Source organism: Bubalus bubalis, chromosome 5 (genome assembly GCF_019923935.1).
Source record: "Bubalus bubalis isolate 160015118507 breed Murrah chromosome 5, NDDB_SH_1, whole genome shotgun sequence".
Taxonomy (NCBI): domain Eukaryota; kingdom Metazoa; phylum Chordata; class Mammalia; order Artiodactyla; family Bovidae; genus Bubalus; species Bubalus bubalis.
Window position 1 is genome coordinate 89,715,026 of NC_059161.1, and position 19,316 is coordinate 89,734,341.

General features: G+C 39.0%; 1 protein-coding gene across 1 annotated transcript in view; it reads right to left on the reverse strand.

Moving 5' to 3' along the window:
- HIKESHI (heat shock protein nuclear import factor hikeshi) overlaps positions 1-16,178 on the reverse strand; it is a 36,761-nt gene extending 20,583 nt beyond the window's left edge. Inside the window, exons 1-2 of the mRNA XM_006067327.3 lie at positions 15,945-16,178; positions 13,544-13,781 (exon numbers count right to left, since the gene is read on the reverse strand). Coding sequence (XP_006067389.1) covers positions 13,544-13,781; positions 15,945-15,974 — 268 coding nt within the window. The 5' untranslated portion in view covers positions 15,975-16,178. The remainder of the gene's footprint in view (positions 1-13,543; positions 13,782-15,944) is intronic.
- Between the last annotated feature and the right edge of the window lie 3,138 nt (positions 16,179-19,316).

Genomic DNA, 19,316 nt, shown 5'->3' on the forward strand with positions numbered 1-19,316 from the left:
GACAGTAAAGAATCCACCTGCAATGTGGGAGACCTGGTTTCGATCCCTGGGTTGCAAAGATTCCCTGGAGGAGGGCATGGCAACCCACTCCAGTATCCTTGTCTGGAGAATCCCACGGACAGAGGAGCCTGGCATGATACAGGCTAAAGCCCGTGGGGTCGCAAAGAATCAGACACAACTGAGCAACTAAGCACAGCACAGCATACCAATAATAACTGGAAATTTAAAGTAATTTGAGGGGCAAGAAAAAGCCAAAAAGGTAAACAATAAATAGGTAACTATAACCTATCAACAAAATGTAATTCTATACTACTATTTTAAACAAATAGGGAAAAAAGGACCATACACTTCACATCCGTGTTTCTGAAAACCTTTTAATGCATATCATCTTTTGTTTTAAAACACATTAAAATCTCATCCTGTATTTCCACTTCAGCCCATCTAAAGACCAGAGTGTGTCTGTTTCTGACTCTACAGTACCTGACTGATGGAAAAGGAGGGTTAAAAAAAAAGAGAGAGAGAGAAGATTAAACAGTAAATACTCTTTAGCACATCAAAGTTTCATAAAAATTTAATTCCATATGAAATAATATTAAGTGAAAATGGCAGAAAATAGCAGTTATAAACATATGAACTATATATACATATAAAACAATGCATAGGAATGTGAATGTAGGTTTCTCCTTAAATTTACTTTCAAAAGTGAAAAGATCTATATCATTTAGAATAGTGAATAAAAATCTGGGTATCTTGATTCTAATCCCAGCTCAATTTTAGAAACTCTCTTGAAACTTTCTAGATCTCAAGTGTCTCAACAGTAAATTTAAGGATTGGATGAAATTATTTCTAGGACCTTCTATTCTAAAATTCCATGGCTTATTCTCTTATTATACTTGGCAAGGATATGCTCTATTAGTTTTCTGTAGTACCAACTACCTTTCTTATGATTCTCTAACAACCGCCAAGACAATGATGATCCATTATCCACACTCAGTACACTTTTTCCAGGCCTCCTACATATTTATTTAAAAGGCCATTTTAATCCAGGAATTCAGTTCCACTTGTAGGCGTTTCTTCTACAGAAATACAGTGCTAAAAAATATGTACAAAAATATATGTAAGAATATTGATTGTAGCATTGCTATAAACAATTTTTTAAAAATGGAAATAATCCAAATTTCCATCAATGAGGACTCAGTTCAGTTCAGTCGCTCAGTCGTGTCTGACTCTTTGTGACCCCATGGACTGCATAACTAATCAAAGTGGATTAGTTAAATATTATTTTGGTACTGCATAACATACAATTGTTGCCTAATAGTTTACAGTATTTCTAAGTGAAATATTTAATTTCTCTGACATCCAGTCTCTTGAAAAGCCAGAGGCTAATAATATCCACCTCTAAATGTTGTTGTTAAAGAATAATGAGATAATACACATGAAAGCCTAGGACAATGCACTGCATGAGCAGATATTCAATGTTACCCTTTCCTTCATTCTTTCAACATCATAAAATCTTCCTAATTGGCTGCTCTGGCTCTAATCTCAACAAAATTTTCCAAGCCATCCCAGACAATGATTTTCCTAAAACATCATTTTTTAAAATATCATTCTCCTGCTCAAACACTTTCCTACCAGAGAAAAAAAAATGAAACCCCACATGGTATAACCATCACACAACAGCCTCACTTTACTTTTAAACCTTACTCACATCCCCATCTGAGACTTCCCAAGTAGAAGTCTATCATGCTGCCTTTAAAAGTCTCCTCCTCACTGTCACTTGAAGGTGTGGTGTACACTACTGCTTTCATAACTTTGCTGACTTCCACATGCAATCAACTTCCCATCCTCCCACTTCCATCCCAAGCAAATCCAGTCATGCTTCAAGCTCATGCTCCAGGCTAATCTTCCACTGAGCCATTTTCGATTATCTCAGGTCACTAATCTGCTTCCTATGAATACTGTCTTGGAGTGGTTTTAATATTCACACACAGATATGGAGACCCTAAATGAAAGCAGTCATCAATTTGAAGTGTATGTGCTAAGGATGAAGTAGATATACCACAAAGTTTTTACAAAAGCAAGTATTTTTCTTCTGTAATTTGTTTAATGGAAATGTCTAAAGCAATTTCTAGTATACTTCCCAAGTTTTTTAATAATTAAAAATTATAATACAGCAAAAGACCTATAGTGCCTATAGCTACCTACTTTTTAAAACCTAAGTTCCACACAAATTTTATTTTTGTCAATACTCCCTTTTATGTGCTGATCTGAGTTTGCATATAATTCCTATAAACCAAACAATTTCTTTATGTAATACTCCCAGTATTTCATAATTTTTACTAAGTTTTTAATTCAATGTCTCTTCCACACTAAACACCAAGCACAGTGTATCTAAAGATAAAAATTGCAAGACTGATTTAAACTTTCCCAATTCTCTAACCACCAAACTGTATTCCCTAAGCTTGTGCCTTTTATTTACTATTTTAAGGATTTCTAGATCCCATGAAAGAAGGAAGAAAGAAGGGCAGTTTCTTCTCGTCTAATGTCAAACCTTCCCTTCTACATTTTAAGAGTTTAGTCCCATACTAATTCTCAATCATTATCTCAGATTGTTCCAGCATCAGCCTAAAAAATGTATTCATTGTGTAAACTCCTTTTCAGAACCCAAGAGTCACAAAGAATCTTCTATCAAAATAAAACTCACAGTAACTGGTTTTAAGATCCCCTACCCACTGAAATTCTCTCAACAGAGCCCTCTGCTCCTCACCTTCTCCAACCAAAATCTTTCAATGCAAAATTAAGGAATCTGTTCATCATCCAGAAGAGAACCACAAACACTACCAAAGTTTAACATGAAATCTGCTTCATTTGAACTATTCTCCTTACTCCAAAAAATTCTGCTAGATTCTCTAATAAATTCTCAGTTCAATAACAATTGCCTAAAGTTACTTCAACAAGTCTCTCTTCCACCCTGCTGTGCTAATTAGCTAGATTTGCTCAATAAAGTTTATAAAAGGCATCTCAAAGCTTCAAAAATATAAATCCATTACAAGTCTACCTATTTTTAAATTGCAGCAATACACAATTCCCAAATATAAAAGTCTAATCTTTTCTAATTCTTAATTCTTAAATTAAGAATTCTAATATTTTAAACACCCAAAAAGTACTTTTTCAAACATACTAGCAAAGAACCACCACAGCATTTTATCATTTGTCTAATGCTGATAATCACTCAGTTCAGTTCAGTCACTCAGTCATATCTGACTCTTTGCGACCCCATGAACTGCAGCACGCCAGGCCTACCTGTCCATCACCAACTCCCGGAGTTCACCCAAACTCATGTCCATCTAGTCAGTGATGCCATCCAACCATCTCATCCTCTGATGGACCCTTCTCCTCCCACCTTCAATCTTTCCCAGCATCCAGGTCTTTTCAAATGAGTCAGTTCTTCACATCAGGTGCCCAAAGTATTGGAGTTTCACCTTCAACATCAGTCCTTTCAATGAATATTCAGGACTGATTTCCTTTAGGATGGATTGGTTGGATCTCTTTGCAGTCCAAGGGATTCTCAAGAGTCTTCTCCAATACCAGAGTTCAAAAGCATCAATTCTTTGGCGCTCAGCTTTCTTTACCGTCCAACTCTCACGTCCACACAACTACTGGAAAAACCATAGCCTTGACTAGATGGACCTTTGTCGGCAAAGTAATGTCTCTGCTTTTTAATATACTGTCTAGGTTGGTCATAGCTTTTCTTCCAAGGACCAAGTGTGTTTTCATTTCATGGCTGTAGTCACCATCTGCAGTGATTCTGGAGCTCAAGAAAATAGTCTTCTCTCACTGTTTTCATTGTTTCCCCATCTATTTGCCAAGTGATGGGACTGGTGCCATGATCTTAGTTTTCTGTATGCCGAGTTTTAAGCTAACTTTTTCACTCTCCTCTTTCACTTCCATCAAGAGGCTCTTTAGTTCTTCTTCACTTTCTGCCATAAGGGTGGTGTCATCTGCATATCTGAGGTTATTGATATTTCTCCCAGCAATCTTGAATCCAGCTTGTGCTTCATTCAGCCCAGCATTTCACATGATGTACTCTGCAAATAAGTTAAATAAGCAGGGTGACAATATACAGCCTTTTGATGTACTCCTTTCCGGTACTGTTGGAACCAGTCTGTTGTTCCATGTCCAGTTCTAACTGTTCCTTCTTGACCTGCATACAGATTTCTCAGGAAGCAGGTCAGGTGGTCTGGTATTTCCATCTCTTTAAGAATTTTCCAGCTTGTTGTGATCCACACAGTCAAAGGCTCTGGCGTAGTCAGTAAAGCAAAAGTAGTTGTTTCTCTGGAACTCACTTTGCTTTTTCGATGATCCAACAGATGTTGGCAATTTGATCTCTGGTTCCTCTGCCTTTTCTAAATCCAGCTTGAACATCTGGAAGTTCACAGTTCATGTACTGTTGAAGCCTGGCTTGGAGAATTTTGAGCATTACTTTGCTAGTGTGTGAGATGAGTGCAATTGTGCAGTAGTTTGAACATTCTTTGGCATTTCCTTTCTTTGCGATTGGAATGAAAACTGATCTTTTCACAAACGACTGACTCAGACTTGCCCGTGTATCCAGGAGTCTCCGGCAGAGGCGTGGGTCGACGGTGGCCTGCTGCAGGGTCGGGGGCGCTGAGTGCGGCAGTGTGTGCATGGGACCTTTTGAAGGAGGTTGCCATTATCTTCATTACCTCCACCATAGTTTGGTCTCAAGTCAAACAACAGGAAGGGAACACAGCCCCACCCATCAACAGAAAATTGGATTAAAGATTTACTGAGCATGGCCCCACCAATCAGAACAAGATCCAGTTTCCCCCTCAGTCAGTCTCTCCCATCAGGAAGCTTCCATAAGCCTCTTAATCTTCTCCATCAGAGGGTAGACAGAATGAAAACCACAATCATAGAAAACTAACCAAACTGATCACAGTGACCACAGCCTTGTCTAACTCAATGAAACTATGATAATCACTAAGTCTCTATATATTTTAAGCTGCTTTATTTCTCTTTAATAAAACATTCTGCTTTACTCAGTACAAATATTGCCTTGAAATTTCATTGTTTTCATAACTAAAACTATCAAAAGCCATGTTATAGTTTTGGAAATGATGAGAAATAATGTATTTTTTAAAAGACAGGAGAGTAAAAGAACTATTTGTATTATCAAAATGGAAATAAATCCATTTTCCTGAAATGGATTAGGTATTATTTTGGGATTGTGTTTTGGACTGTTTAATTTCACAACAGAAATCATAATGTCACTGACTAATTACTATTGACTAATTACTATAATTGGTTAAAGCAATTATATTAACTAATTTTTAATTGCTGAATTTTCTCTACACTGGATGAGATAACACAATAAGGAAATGTCTGGGTTTTTATGATCTCTGAATATATGTCCACTGCCCCTCAACCTTTTGTGTGTCACAAGAGAAAAGGGGAAAAGATAGCCAAAGGCAATAAAAGCATGACAGAAGAAAGCAATTTTCACTATTCACATGGCATCTCCTTCAGGGAATATAGTGATGATCATAAACAAAAAAGAGGCACTGAATCCCTTTCCAACTCAAAATGCTGGCACAGAGCAGAGAAGTGAGGGTAAGGTGATGACAACTGACCATTCATTAATATTTAGTATGTCTTCAAAAACAACCAAGGTTCCTGGTGTACTAGATGATGGCCAATATTAACCTTAATCAATGCATGAATCTGGGTATAAAGTAAGTCTGCATTTTCCAGCTATGCAAAGGTTAACAGTTGGTTGACTACTAGCCTACTGCTACTGCTACTGCTACTGCTAAGTCACTTCAGTCGTGTCAGACTCTGTGATCCCATAGACAGCAGCCCACCAGGCTCCCCGTCCCTGGGATTCTCTAGGCAAGAACACTGGAGTAGGTTGCTATTTCCTTCTCCAATGCATGAAGGTGAAAAGTGAAAGTGAAGTCGCTTAGTCGTGTCCAACTCTTAGCGACCCCATGAACTACAGCCTGTCAGGCTCCTCCGTCCTTGGGATTTTTCAGGCAAGAGTACTGGAGTGGGGTGCCATTGCCTTCTCCTAGCCTATTGCTATACAAACAAAATCCACCACTTTGTTTAAGGCATTGCTACCATGTAGGAAATGGCAACCACTCCTATATTTTTGCCTGGGAAATCCCATGGACAAAGGAGCCTGGGAGGCTACAGTCCCTGGGGTCATGTACAGCTGTACACAACTGACCACGCACGCACACACATGCACAAACACACACACACACGCATCAAGTTCCAAAGGCTCTTCACACCCAAACCAAAACTGTTCTCTCTCTCTTGCCCCAAGTTAGCTGCTTCTCCACTTTGGCTGCTTATTACTATTAACATTTACCAGTATCCATGTAATCTTCTAGCATGTTTTCCAACTAGTGATTTGTTTAAACAAACTATATAATAGTATCTATTTCCATTTCTCTTTCCTTTTTAAATCAATACATATTTGTACAAACAAATATAAATATTCACTAGTTTATGCTTTACCTTAAAATGGAGCAGTTTGAGAGCTCCCAAGTGAGAAGAATGCAGAAAAATGTCATTCCTTCCTTTTTTTAACAAAAGGTATTGGAATGGTTAGATATGCACTTGCCAAAAAAAAAAAAATTGAACTTCAATCTGTACTTTGCACTAAATACAGAAATTTATACAAGTTGGATCCCAGATATAAATGTAAAATCTAAAACTAAAAACACCTAGGACAAACTTTTTATAACCTCACATTAGGCAAAGATTTCTTAAGAGGCAAAACCAAAACCACAATCCAGAAAAGAAAAAATTGAAAAACTAACTTTACCAAAATTAAAAACATGCTCTATGTAAATCAATCAAGTAATTTTTTTAAAAAGATGCAAAGGAACAAATCATTAAATAAGATATCTGTAAACAAAACAAAAACAAAAAAACCCAACAACTTATGCTGTAAAGAGACAAACCAAAAACCAGAAAAAAAATTTCAAATCACATCTCATAAATAACTTGTGTCAAGAATGAACTCTCAAAACTCAATAATATGAAAACAACCCCATCTATAAAAAAACAAAAACAGATTTGAACAAACACTTCAAGGAAGATACAGAGAGAACAAATAAGCACTTGAAAAAATGCTCATATCACTAGTCATCAAGGAAATGCAAACTTGAAACCTAATGGGATACCATTATACAACTATTCAGCTCAGTTCAGTTCAGTCGCTCAGTCGTGTCTGATTCTTTGCGACCCCATGAATCACAGCACGCCAGGCCTCCCTGTCCATCACCAACTCCCGGAGTTCACCCAAACTCATGTCCATCGAGTCGGTGATGCCATCCAGCCATCTCATCCTCTGTCATCCCCTTCTCCTCCGGCCCCCAATCCCTCCCAGCATCAGAGTCTTTTCCAATGAGTCAACTCTTCGCATGAGGTAGCCAAAGCATTGGAGTTTCAGCTTCAGCATCAGTCCTTCCAATGAACACCCAGGACTGATCTCCTTCAGAATGGACTGGTTGGACCTCCTTGCAGTCCAAGGGACTCTCAAGAGTCTTCTCCAACACCACAGTTCAAAAGCATCAATTCTTCGTCACTCAGCCTTCTTCACAGTCCAACTCTCACATCCATACATGACCACAGGAAAAACCATAGCCTTGACTAGACGAACCTTTGTTGGCAAAGTAATGTCTCTGCTTTTCAATATGCTGTCTAGGTTGGTCATAACTTTCCTTCCAAGGAGTAAGCGTCTTTTAATTTCATGGCTGCAATCACCATCTGCAGTGATTTTGGAGCCCGAAAAAATAGAAGGCCTAACACTGATCATGTGTGGGCAAGGCCAGGGAGGAACTAGAACTTTCAAACACTACAGACTGAAATGTAAAACAGTAATCATGTTGCAAAATAGTCTGGCAGTTTCTTAAAAAGTTAGCACAGAAGTACCCTATGATCCAGTCATTCCACTCCTAGGTATTTATCTGTATTGTATCGTATGTACACACTCAGTTGTGTCCAACTCGTCGCCACCCCATGGACTGTAGCCCACCAGGCTCCTCTCTCCATGGAATTCTCCAGTCAAGAATATCAGAATGGGTTGCCACTTCCTATTCCAAGGGATCTTACTGACCCAGGGATCGAACCTGCACCTCTTGCATCTCCTGCACTGGCAGGCAGATTCTTTACCACTGAGCCACCTGGCTAACAGAAATGAAACCATATGTCCATACAGACTTACACACAAATGTTCACAGCAGTTTTACTTTTATGAGCCCAAAACTGAAACAATCCAAATGTCCATCAACAAGTGAATGGATACACAATGGTGGTATACCAGACAACTACCCAGCAATAAATAGCAATGAATTACTATTGTGGCGAGTTACTCCACAACGTGGATGACTGAAAAAGTCATTGTCCTGACTCAAAGAAAACTCGAGAAAATGAAACATTACAGTGACAGAAAGCAGATCAGTAGTTTCCTGGGGTAGAAGAGGAGATTGGAGAGGGGATTACAAAGGAGCACTAGTAAACTTTTAGGGGTGATGGATATATTCATTATCTTGATTGTGGTCATGGTGTTACAGGTGTAAACATATATCAAAATTGATCAAAAGGTACTTTAAATACATGCAGGTTAGCTGAACTGTGTGTGCGCTCAGTCATATCCAACACTTTGCACCCCCCCAGACTGTAGCCCACCAGGCTTCTCTGTCCATGGGATTCTCCTGGCAAGAATACTGAAGTGCTTTTATACATCTTAAATGTGCCATAATGACAAGTTTTAAAAATAAAGATACCTTATTGAATTCACTTTGTAACTTTCATATGTACATAGATATAAATATCCAAATAAATAAACTGGCTTAGGCCAAATTTCCTCTTTCATATTTTCCTTGTCCTTTTTAATAAAGCTGTTATATTAGCTTCAAAATCTAAATTGGGTAACTGCCTCTTCTCCTGTTCTCTAACACATAAGATATAAACAATCTGTTTCATAAAGGTGTAACTGAACTTTTTAACCCTTTCAGTCTGATAGTGGTATGTAGAAGGAAAAGGTATATTTTTAATTGCTCATTTTAATTTTTTTTGATATTTTATCTCATCATGATTTAAATTTGAGTCAGTTTAGTGTATTTTTCTAGAATATAGCCTATTTATATGTTCCTTTACTGTTCTCAAATGTACTGGCATAAAATTTCTTGTAAATTTTACTAAACTGTATTACAGTTATAGTTATATCTCCATTTTCACATTTTCAAAAACACTGTGTGTTCTTTTTCCTAAATATACCTTTCAGTAGCTCATTATTTGTCTTTTCAAAGGATCCGATTTTTATTTCATTAAGTCCCTCCACTGTTCCTTTGCTTTCTGTTATTATTTCTATTCTTTAGCACTACCATTTTTGCATCTACTTTCTTAGTTTGCTTAAACACTTAGCCCACTCATTTCTGTTTCTTTTCAAATATTATCACTTAAGCCTATGAGTTAATCTCTTCAGTATTACCTTGAAAAAGAAGGACTCGTCCAGTCGACTCTTTGCGACCCCATGGACTATACAGTCTGTGGAATTCTCCAGGCCAGAATACTGGAGTGGGTAGCCGTTCCCTTCTCCAGGGGATCTTCCCAACCCAGAGATTGAACCCAGGTCTCCCGCATTGCAGGCGGATTCTTCACCAGCTGAGCCACAAAGGATGTGATGCTTTATTCTGTAGAGGCCTGGCGTGCTACAGTCCATGGGGTCGCAAAGAGTCGGACATGACAGAGCGACTGACTGTAGAAGCTTAATTTCCACAGTTATTTCTTCTGCAACCCACCTAATTACTTTAAAATATTTTTAAATTTCTAAATATGACTGCTTTATCTTTTGATTTGTAATTAGACTGCACTGTGGGCTGCACAGTGATAATCTCCCATTAGCTACAACTTGCTTCATGACTTGCTATAAGGTCAAATTTCATAAATGTTCTGTGTACTTAAAAAATACGTATGATCTAATTATTAGTTTCAGGGTTCTATAGCATCCCAAGATTGTTAATTCTTTATTCAAATTTTCATTCCTTACTATTTACTTGATGTATTAATTATTGAGAAGTGTGTTAAAAATACTGATTATAAAGTTCTCTATATTTGAGGTTGTCTTTTATATTATACACAAATTCATGACATTTACTTTTTCCTAGAAATATTTAAGCCTTCCTAGTGATGATCTCATTTTTAAGGAATGAACCTCTTATTCCTTGATAATGTTTTTGTATTAGTCTCATTTTTCTTAAACACATCTGTGACAGCTTCAGGGGAGTGGGGGTCCTTGCATTAGAATATTTTAGATGCATTATTGATAAACATCACTATAATTACTTGTTTGCTGTCTTTAAAAGAAATCCCATCCCAGAGTCTCCATGCTTTCTCTGGTAAGTTTATTCTGTTTACATTTATTTTGATAACTGATATATATGAAACTATTTCCACAGCTATGTTTTCAATACCATGCATTTTTTCTTTCCTTTTTTTAAGTTTTCCTTACAATTTTAACAGAACTACTTAAAAGTAGAATCAATTTTATTAAAGTAGAATCAATTTTATTACTCTTTCTAAACAACAGCACCTCAGAAAGCTTACTCAGACTACTACCTCCTTCAATTCTTATGTATTTATTTACTGTATTGTTTCATATAATCAAACTGTCCCAATTTGTCTATGCTTACCAATTTCTCTGCTAACTTTGAGTCTTTCATCCTCTTCTACATTCTGGATTCAGTTCCCTTCCATCAAAGTTCAACTACCTTCAGCAGTTCTTTCAGCAATGGTCTGTCAGTAGCAAACTCTCCATCTCCACCTGAAAAAGTTCATTTCTCCTTCACTGTACAATGACAATAACCAATGAGGGTTATGTCATTTTTCCTCGGCACTTTGAAATACTAATCTAGAGAACTTTTATCTTCATTCATGCTGTTGATAAATCTGCTAAACTAACTGCTGTTCAGTTACAAGTGACTTGTCTTCTCTCTCTGGTTCCTTTATTAGTTTCTCTATATAAGTAAGAAAAAATATGGACAACCTAGTACTAGGTTGTCCATATTTTTTCTTACTTATATAGAGTGTCTATTTTTAGGCACATTCACAGTAAGTGATTTTAGAATGACCATTTTCTTAATTTTCCCAAAGAGTTTTCAGAACCAATACCATACTATAAGAAGCATTAATTTACTACATACAATGGATGTCCTAGAACAATGACTGTCAAACTTTAGAAGGCAACAGAAACACCTAGGAAACCTACTGAAAAACTTGGACTCCAGCCAAGTCTTCTGATTCGGTGTGTCTGGGGTCCTACCACGTATCCCCATTTCCAACAAGTTTCCAGGCTGATGCTGCTGGTAGGGGAATCATGCTTTAAGAACCACTTCCTTAGGGATTAGGAATAATTATCTCAAGGAACCCCTACTCAGAAGGACTGCAGGAATTTGTTGTTTCTTAAATCTAGAGGTTAGTCTTTACCATCAATCTAAACCATGTTTAGCTGTAAATATTACCCTTTCCCATTTCTCCCCACAGAAATCCAACTAAATAAATAACAGCAGCTAACAGTTCATCATCTGACCAGAAATGCTCCAGTTCATTATTCACAGTCCTCAAGGTAAAAACAGAATTTGACCCTATCATTTCCCTACTCAATTGTTCACTGGCTCCTCTACAACTACAGGGACAAGTCTTTATGAGGGAGAGAAACATGGGCTTCAGAGTACACGCAAATTTTTTAGTGTTTCGCTATGCTTATATTACACACTTTTTTGACACTATCCAATAGGTCTGTGATCAAAGCATGTTAAAACTTGCTAACCTATTAAATTCAAATGAGTCAGTGTGATTCAAAAGCTTTTCAGCCTTTCTAACCTATTAAATTCAAATGAGTCAGTGTGATTCAAAAGCTTTTCAGCCTTTCATGACCCATGCCTGCATCCTATGCCCCATGCCTTGTGCCATTCTGAGCACACCACGATTTCAAACTTTTATCATTATATCCATATTACCTCCACGTAGAAAAGAATGCCCAATAGGCCTCTCATAGGCCTGACAAACACCTACTCATCTTGTCAAAGGGTTTAATATCACCTCCGCCCAGAAATTTTCCCCAACCTACTAAGGGTTGCCTACTTGGTTGCTCCCTTTACCGATTCTCTAAGCACTTTATACAAACATACACAACTACTTTTCAACCTTCTAAATAATGGTCCAAATATGTTGTCTAAAATACGACTTTTCCTTAGACTCTATAGACTATTTCTAGGAGAAGATATATTTATAATCTAAGACTTTCCATGTTTCTTTTCATCTAGACTTTCAAAGGAACCAGACATCCATTGGGCGTAAATGTACCTAGTTCTATTTTCAGTTTCTACACAAAATACCTCAAGCATGTAAACAAGATTTGTCCCTCTAAGATCTAGCATCTGTAATGTCAATAAAACCAACACAACACTGAAGGGGTAATCAAACCTAAGAATTCAAAAATCTTCATAGAAAAAAAGGACTCTCGTATTTCCTACACAAGTCTACTCGGTTTACCTGTTTAAACACTGATGTATCAGATCAGATCAGATCAGTCGCTCAGTCGTGTCCGACTCTTTGTGACCCCATGAATCGCAGCACGCCAGGCCTCCCTGTCCATCACCAACTCCCGGAGTTCACTCAGACTCACGTCCATCGAGTCAGTGATGCCATCCAGCCATCTCATCCTCTGTCGTCCCCTTCTCCTCCTGCCCCCAATCCCTCCCAGCATCAGAGTCTTTGTTCCAATGAGTCAACTCTTCGCATGAGGTGGCCAAAGGACTGGAGTTTCAGCTTCAGCATCATTCCTTCCAAAGAAATCCCAGGGCTGATCTCCTTCAGAATGGACTGGTTGGATCTCCTTGCAGTCCAAGGGACTCTCAAGAGTCTTCTCCAACACCACAGTTCAAAAGCATCAATTCTTTGGCGCTCAGCCTTCATAGTCTAACTCTCACATCCATGCATGACCACGGGAAAAACCATAGCCTTGACTAGACGAACCTTTGTTGGCAAAGTAATGTCTCTGCTTTTGAATATGCTATCTAGGTTGGTCATAACTTTCCTTCCAAGGAGTAAGCGTCTCTTAATTTCATGGCTGCAGTCACCATCTGCAGTGATTTTGGAGCCCAGAAAAATAAAGTCTGACACTGTTTCCACTGTTTCCTCATCTTGAGAAGATTCCTCTCATTATTCATTAAACACCCTCTCACTCAAAAATATCTCTTTATAAAGGTATACACCATATAAAGAGAATCACAGTGACTAGTTCTCTCCAGGGGCACAGGATGGGAGTATGTGGTCCCTTCACTTACCATTTTTCAAATGTGTATCATCTGATTTTTTTTTTAACCAATGTTACATATTACTTTAGCAATCAGAAAAATATAATGCAAAGTGAAAAAAGCCATATTCTATGCTATGCTATTTAAGAAAAAAGTTTAACTATGAAACTATTTTAATATATTATTCTTACCAGATTTAAGACCTGAAATTTTGAAGATGGCACTTGGTTTCCCATTCGTGACAAATCCTAGGAGTTGCCATACTGGCATTCCATTTGAATCTGGATAGGAAAAGTAGACAGAGCCTCCCATTCCTTCAGGAAATGGGACTGTTCCCAGCATAAAAACCACCACATGGTTGATATTTTCATAATCAGGCAAGTCAAAAACAAATTTATCCTCTGCCACTTGCTGTGCAGCTGTTTGCACCTAGAAAATAAGAAACTCACCTTAGTTCAATAGTTTGATAAGTTACTATAGCCCTTTTAGTGTTGCTGTAAGCTCTGTTAAAAGATATAGTTGACGTCTGTCATCATGCCAAGCCTAACACTGGGTGAATCTGATACTCTAATTATGGAATTACCAAATACACCAGAGAGTGCTAACTTTAATAGAAAACCTAAAAATATATATCTAGGCTTAAAATGATTTAATGAATGCCATCTTTTAAAAACATGACTAAATTATTTGAGAAGAGCCCAGGAAAGACTATATTTAAATAATAAATCACTACAGCTTCAAAATGTTATAAAAATGAAACACCACACCATGAAAGCCTTATCTTCTAGTTTGAAGGTAAAGAAACTCCAGGTAATTAAAATGAGTAAGCAATCCATAAATTGTTACTGTCAATCCTCATTCTTTGCAGATTCCCTATTTGTCATTTTGCCTACTCACTAAAATATATTTGTAACCCCCAAATTACTAACCTTCAGTTTAAATACGGAGAATAAAACAAAGGAAGAAAGAATATAAAACCAAACTGCCCATATTAGTATTAAATCCAATTTTATCAGTTTTTGGCATGCACACAATCTTAAAGGTATGTAAAATTATGGTATGTACAAATCCTCAAGCAAAATAAACATTTCTTAATGCCAACTCTGTCAAAAGCACCAGACATTCTGTTAATTTGTATTATGACAGTCTAATCCTCAACCCGAGGTAAAAAAAAAAAAAAGGACCTCTTTTACATAAGAAAAGTTGTCAAGGAAAGAAAATTGACTTCCTAGTTTTAGATTAGATGGACTTTTTTAGTAAAAGAATAATATTGTTAAGTGCTGAGGTACTCTACGTCTCTTTACCCTTTATTTCGATTAACATGTTCAAATACTGCAGAATTAAGAGTCAAACGCTGTGAAAAAACGTTGCCATCAACGAACCCCTCCTGGATATCCATTACAGAGATGAGGTAATAGACAAAGGCATTGCGGTAACTAAATGCCCTGCAAATTAGTTAACAACACGAATTCCATAGGGCCTTTTTATTCTTCAGAAAAAAACACACACATATTAAAGGTCATTCATTAATGAAATTCATCTGAGTTCCGCGGGTGGACTTGTCATTTTTCCTACCAAGGGCAGGTGCAATCCAAACTTTTCACCAGTGTTATCTCCTACCAGCGCCAAAAGGCACCTCTCAGCCATTTAAGGGACAGACAAATTTTCTGAGGATAGCCATCTCCAATTTCTCTCTCTAGTTCCTTACACTGTCTACAGTCTACATTGTTTAAAACAAATTGATGAAAAACTTAACAAAGAAACTGCAACATTTAACAAAGCAGGGAGAAAACATAAAAAGAACTCTTGGTGAAAAAACAATCAGGTCTGAAATGAATCTGAATGGTTTCTACGAAGGCAAGCAAGATTCACCCTCCAGATTATTCCTCAACAATTCCAGGTACTTATCTTATTTACCTAACAATTCATCAAGGAAGGCAATCTCTCTCTTTTTTTTTTTTTTTTTTTTGCAATCTCTTTTTTACGCAATAAGGAAACTCGCTGCTCATATCATTTTGGAGTCATCACTGGCACGGCTCCCGATTAAGTTTCACGAATTTCTACCAATCAACTTCAAATTACGTTAAGCCTATTTTTATTAGAACCCTTCCAAAGGGACCCAGCAGTTAAACACTGACCGAGCATCTTAACCTTCGACAGGCTGGACGCTACCGGCTAGATCAAATTTACCTCGAATTCCCTTTGGGAGCTCAGGCGAGTATTTATACTGCCAACTGAGCTTAAGTTCCTCAACTGCAAAATGAAAACGAGAAGCACCACTTCACGAGTTACCGCTTAAGTCTGGAGTGCCAAAAAAGCGCTACGAAGAAGGCTGAGATGAAGCCCAGTGAACAAAAGGCGTGCGCTGCCTAGGCTAAGGCACACTCAAGAAGAGGCAGTGAATACTGGGACTACTATCAAGAGCGCTGGGGGGCAAAGAAGGGCTCAAACCCAGCCCCCACACTCACGTTCTCCGCCGGAAAGCAGACGGAAGGGGTCTTCCCCGAACCCGGCGCACCCCCACCCCCACTCCCAGTGGCCTCGCCCTTGGGGTGTCGCCCCCTTCCTAAGACCATCCGACCCTTTCCTCACCAGCCTCCCTGCCACCAAGCAGCCGAACATGGCGGCGGCGACTCCCCTCGGCCGGCAAGGACCCGAGGCCAAGGACTAGAAGTCCTGGGGCTACCGCCGTGGTCGAGCCCAAGAACCTTCCAGAACGTGGAGTAGGGCTCCTGCCCCTCAGCTACATAGTGACGAGGACAGCGGCAGGAACGCCTTCTGCCTCCGCGACCTCTGACCCCCAGCTTCCTAACCAGCGCGCCTCTCAGGCGACGAGTACTTCCGGGGCTTTAGACAGGTGGGCCGGTTCCGGCTAAGACTACAAGTCCCAGGAAGCCCTGCGTGGGCTTCCGGGAAGGAGGCGCGCGGTATTTGCCCTTTGGATTGATAGTCCGCATTCAAATGAGCGGTTTCAAAGCAGGCTGGAGGTGTTGCTCACGTTTGTGTTACATTTCAGCGATTTTTACATTACATTGCGCTTTTACAATCGTTTCTCTGGATCTTTTCAAAAACCGTGTGAGTTGGTTATTATTATCTGCATTTTGTGGGCGAGGAAATTGCCCAGAGTGACCAGCCCCAAATCTTCACACAGCACTCAGGGATGGAGTTTAAATCCAAGTCCTGATTCAAATCCGAGTTTCTTTCTGCTATCAGTCAGTCAGTCAGTTCAGTTGCTTAGTCGTGTCCGACTCGTTTGCGACCCCATGGACTGCAGCATGCCAGGCCTCCCTGTCCATCACCAACTCCTGGAGCTTACTCAAACTCAGGTCCATTGAGTCAGTGATGCCGTCCAACCATCTCATCCTCTGTCATCCCCTTCTCCTCCCACCTTCAGTCTTTCCCAGCATCAGGGTCTTTTCCAATGCGTCAGTTCTTCGCATCAAGTGGCCGAAGTATTGGAGTTTCAGCTTGAGCATCAGTCCTTCCAATGAATATTCAGGACTGATTTCCTTTAGGATGGTCTGGTTGGATCTCCTTGCAGTCCAGGGGACTCTCAAGAGTCTTCTCCAACACCACAGTTCAAAAGCATTAATTCTTCGGCGCTCAGCTTTCTTTATAGTCCAACTCTCACATCCATGCATGACTACTGGAAAAACCATAGCTTTGACTAGAAGGACCATTGTTGGCAACCTCTTGATAAAGCTTTCTGCTATATGTTAGCTGAAAATTACTGATTTTTAATCAGCTGTTTTGTACTTATTGACATTTTTTTTTGTAGTTCTTTACAACTTCACTTGGCTCCTCCATTTATTTGCTGTAAAAAAAAAAAAATTGTAAGCAAGTCGTATAGTAATATCCTTGTACTTTAATGGCATCTTTGTAAAATAAGAATAATTGTGTCTGTCTCCTGGGGTTGCTGTGAGGGTTAAATGAGTTTAAGCCCTTAGAACTTGGCAGTACTTAACTAAAGGCTGTTTTGTTGTAAAATGTCTTGTCTTGTTTTGTCTGTGCATTTGCAGAAAAGGTTCATAGCCAGAAGAACCGGTGTCAAGTTCTGACTGCCACCGATACTGTTCTGTGTTTCAAAACTTCAGTTCCCTTTCCTCTCCAATAGGCAGATGAGGTACCCCCTTTGTGAAGGTCTCTGCTCAACTTGAAATATCTGAGCTTAGTCCACCAGGAACCAGCAAGTTTATCCCAGGTTGTATGTGGAGGATCAGAGTATTTGGAACAGTAGTCCTCTGGTCTCCACTCCAGCACCATAGACTTGAACCATCTGTCTTTGTCTCAGGTACTCCTTTGAATAGCCAAGCCAAAGATTAATAGAAGAGGATCTTTCTACCAGTGTCTCCAGCTTTCTACCTAAGAAGTCCTAGAATATTCAGAATAAGAAGGCCATTCATATGAGACTATTTTATGAGTGGCAGACAAACTGCCTGGACTCAGAGCCCATCTCTGTCATTAATTAGTTTATAATCTCAGGCCAGCTAACCTAACACTACCTTTTCCTCCTTTTCACCATGTATAGAATGAGATAGTAATAAGGTTCTTATAAAGGTTATTACATGTAAAGTAGTAGCCAGATTATTTGTTGTTGTTTAGTTGCCAAGTTGTGTCTGACTCTTTGCAGTCGCATGAACTGCAGCATGCCATGCTTCGCTGTCCTTCGCTATCTTCCAGAGTTTGTTCAAACCCATGTTCCTTGAGTGGGTGATGCCATCCAACCACCTCATCCTCTGTCACCCCCTTCTCCTGCCCTCAGTCTTTTCCAGCATCAGGGTCTTTTCCAATGAATCAGCTCTTTGCATCAGGTGGCCAAAGTATTGGAGCTTCAGCTTCAGCATCAGTCCTTCCAATGAATATTCAGGGTTGATTTCCTTTAGGATTGACTAGTTTGATCTTGCAGGCCAAGGGACTCTATAAAGAGTCTTCTCCAGCACCACATCCAAAATCAGTTATTACTTTTCTTAATTTTTCATGTATTCATATCCATCTTGTACCCTTGGAAATAATAAATTAATATATTGGTCTCTGCCTTATGCTTCCTACACAGGGCTCCTATAATTCCCAAGTAATGAGTGCTAGGAGCATCTTTTTTTCTAATGAGGGACTCTGGGTAGGTTCCTGGGTGGCTCCTAGATGGTGGTTCATCACCAGAAACATGAACCCTGATTAGAAGCTTGGAATTTTCAGCCCCTCCCCCCATTCTATAGAAAGGGGAGAGGGTTTGGAATGGAATTAATGGATCATGCTTACATGAGGAAGCCTCCACAAAATTCCAGTAGTATGGTGTTTGGAGAACTTCCAGGTTGATGAATATGTCCATGTACCAGGATGCTATATATACCCCAACTCCACCAGGACAGAAGATCCTGTACTCCCAAACCTTGCCTTAGGCATCTATTCACCTGGCCGTTCATCTTTATCCTTTATCATAACTGTTAGTAAATTTGTAAACATAAGTAAGTATTTCCCTGAGTTCTGTGAGTTGTTCCAGTCAATAATCAAATTCAAGGGGAGGAAGGTATGGAAAACTTTTTTGTTGTTGTTGTAGCCATGTTGAACAGAAGTTGTGGGTTGGACAGAAGTTGTGGGTAACCTGGGACTAACTACTTGTGATTGGCATCTGAAGAGGGGTACTGAGGGGCTGAGCCCTTAACCTGTGGGATTTGATACTATCTCCAAGTGTGTCAGGATTGGGTTGAATGGTAGGACTGAGCTGGTGTCACAGAATTGCCTGATGTAGGAAAAACAGTGTGGTTGTAGTGTGAAGGTAAAGAAGAAGCATGGAAGGAAGACCAGGTTTTTTCTTTTACATACTGTAACTATGTATTCTGTGTATTTTGATTCTCTTAACCACTTGTAGTTTTTAACCTTTATGTGCTTAAAGGTTGTTTTATAATACTTCCTTGGAAATTTCTTACAGACCCTTCCAATTGGCTCAAATATTTTCTTCAGAAATTT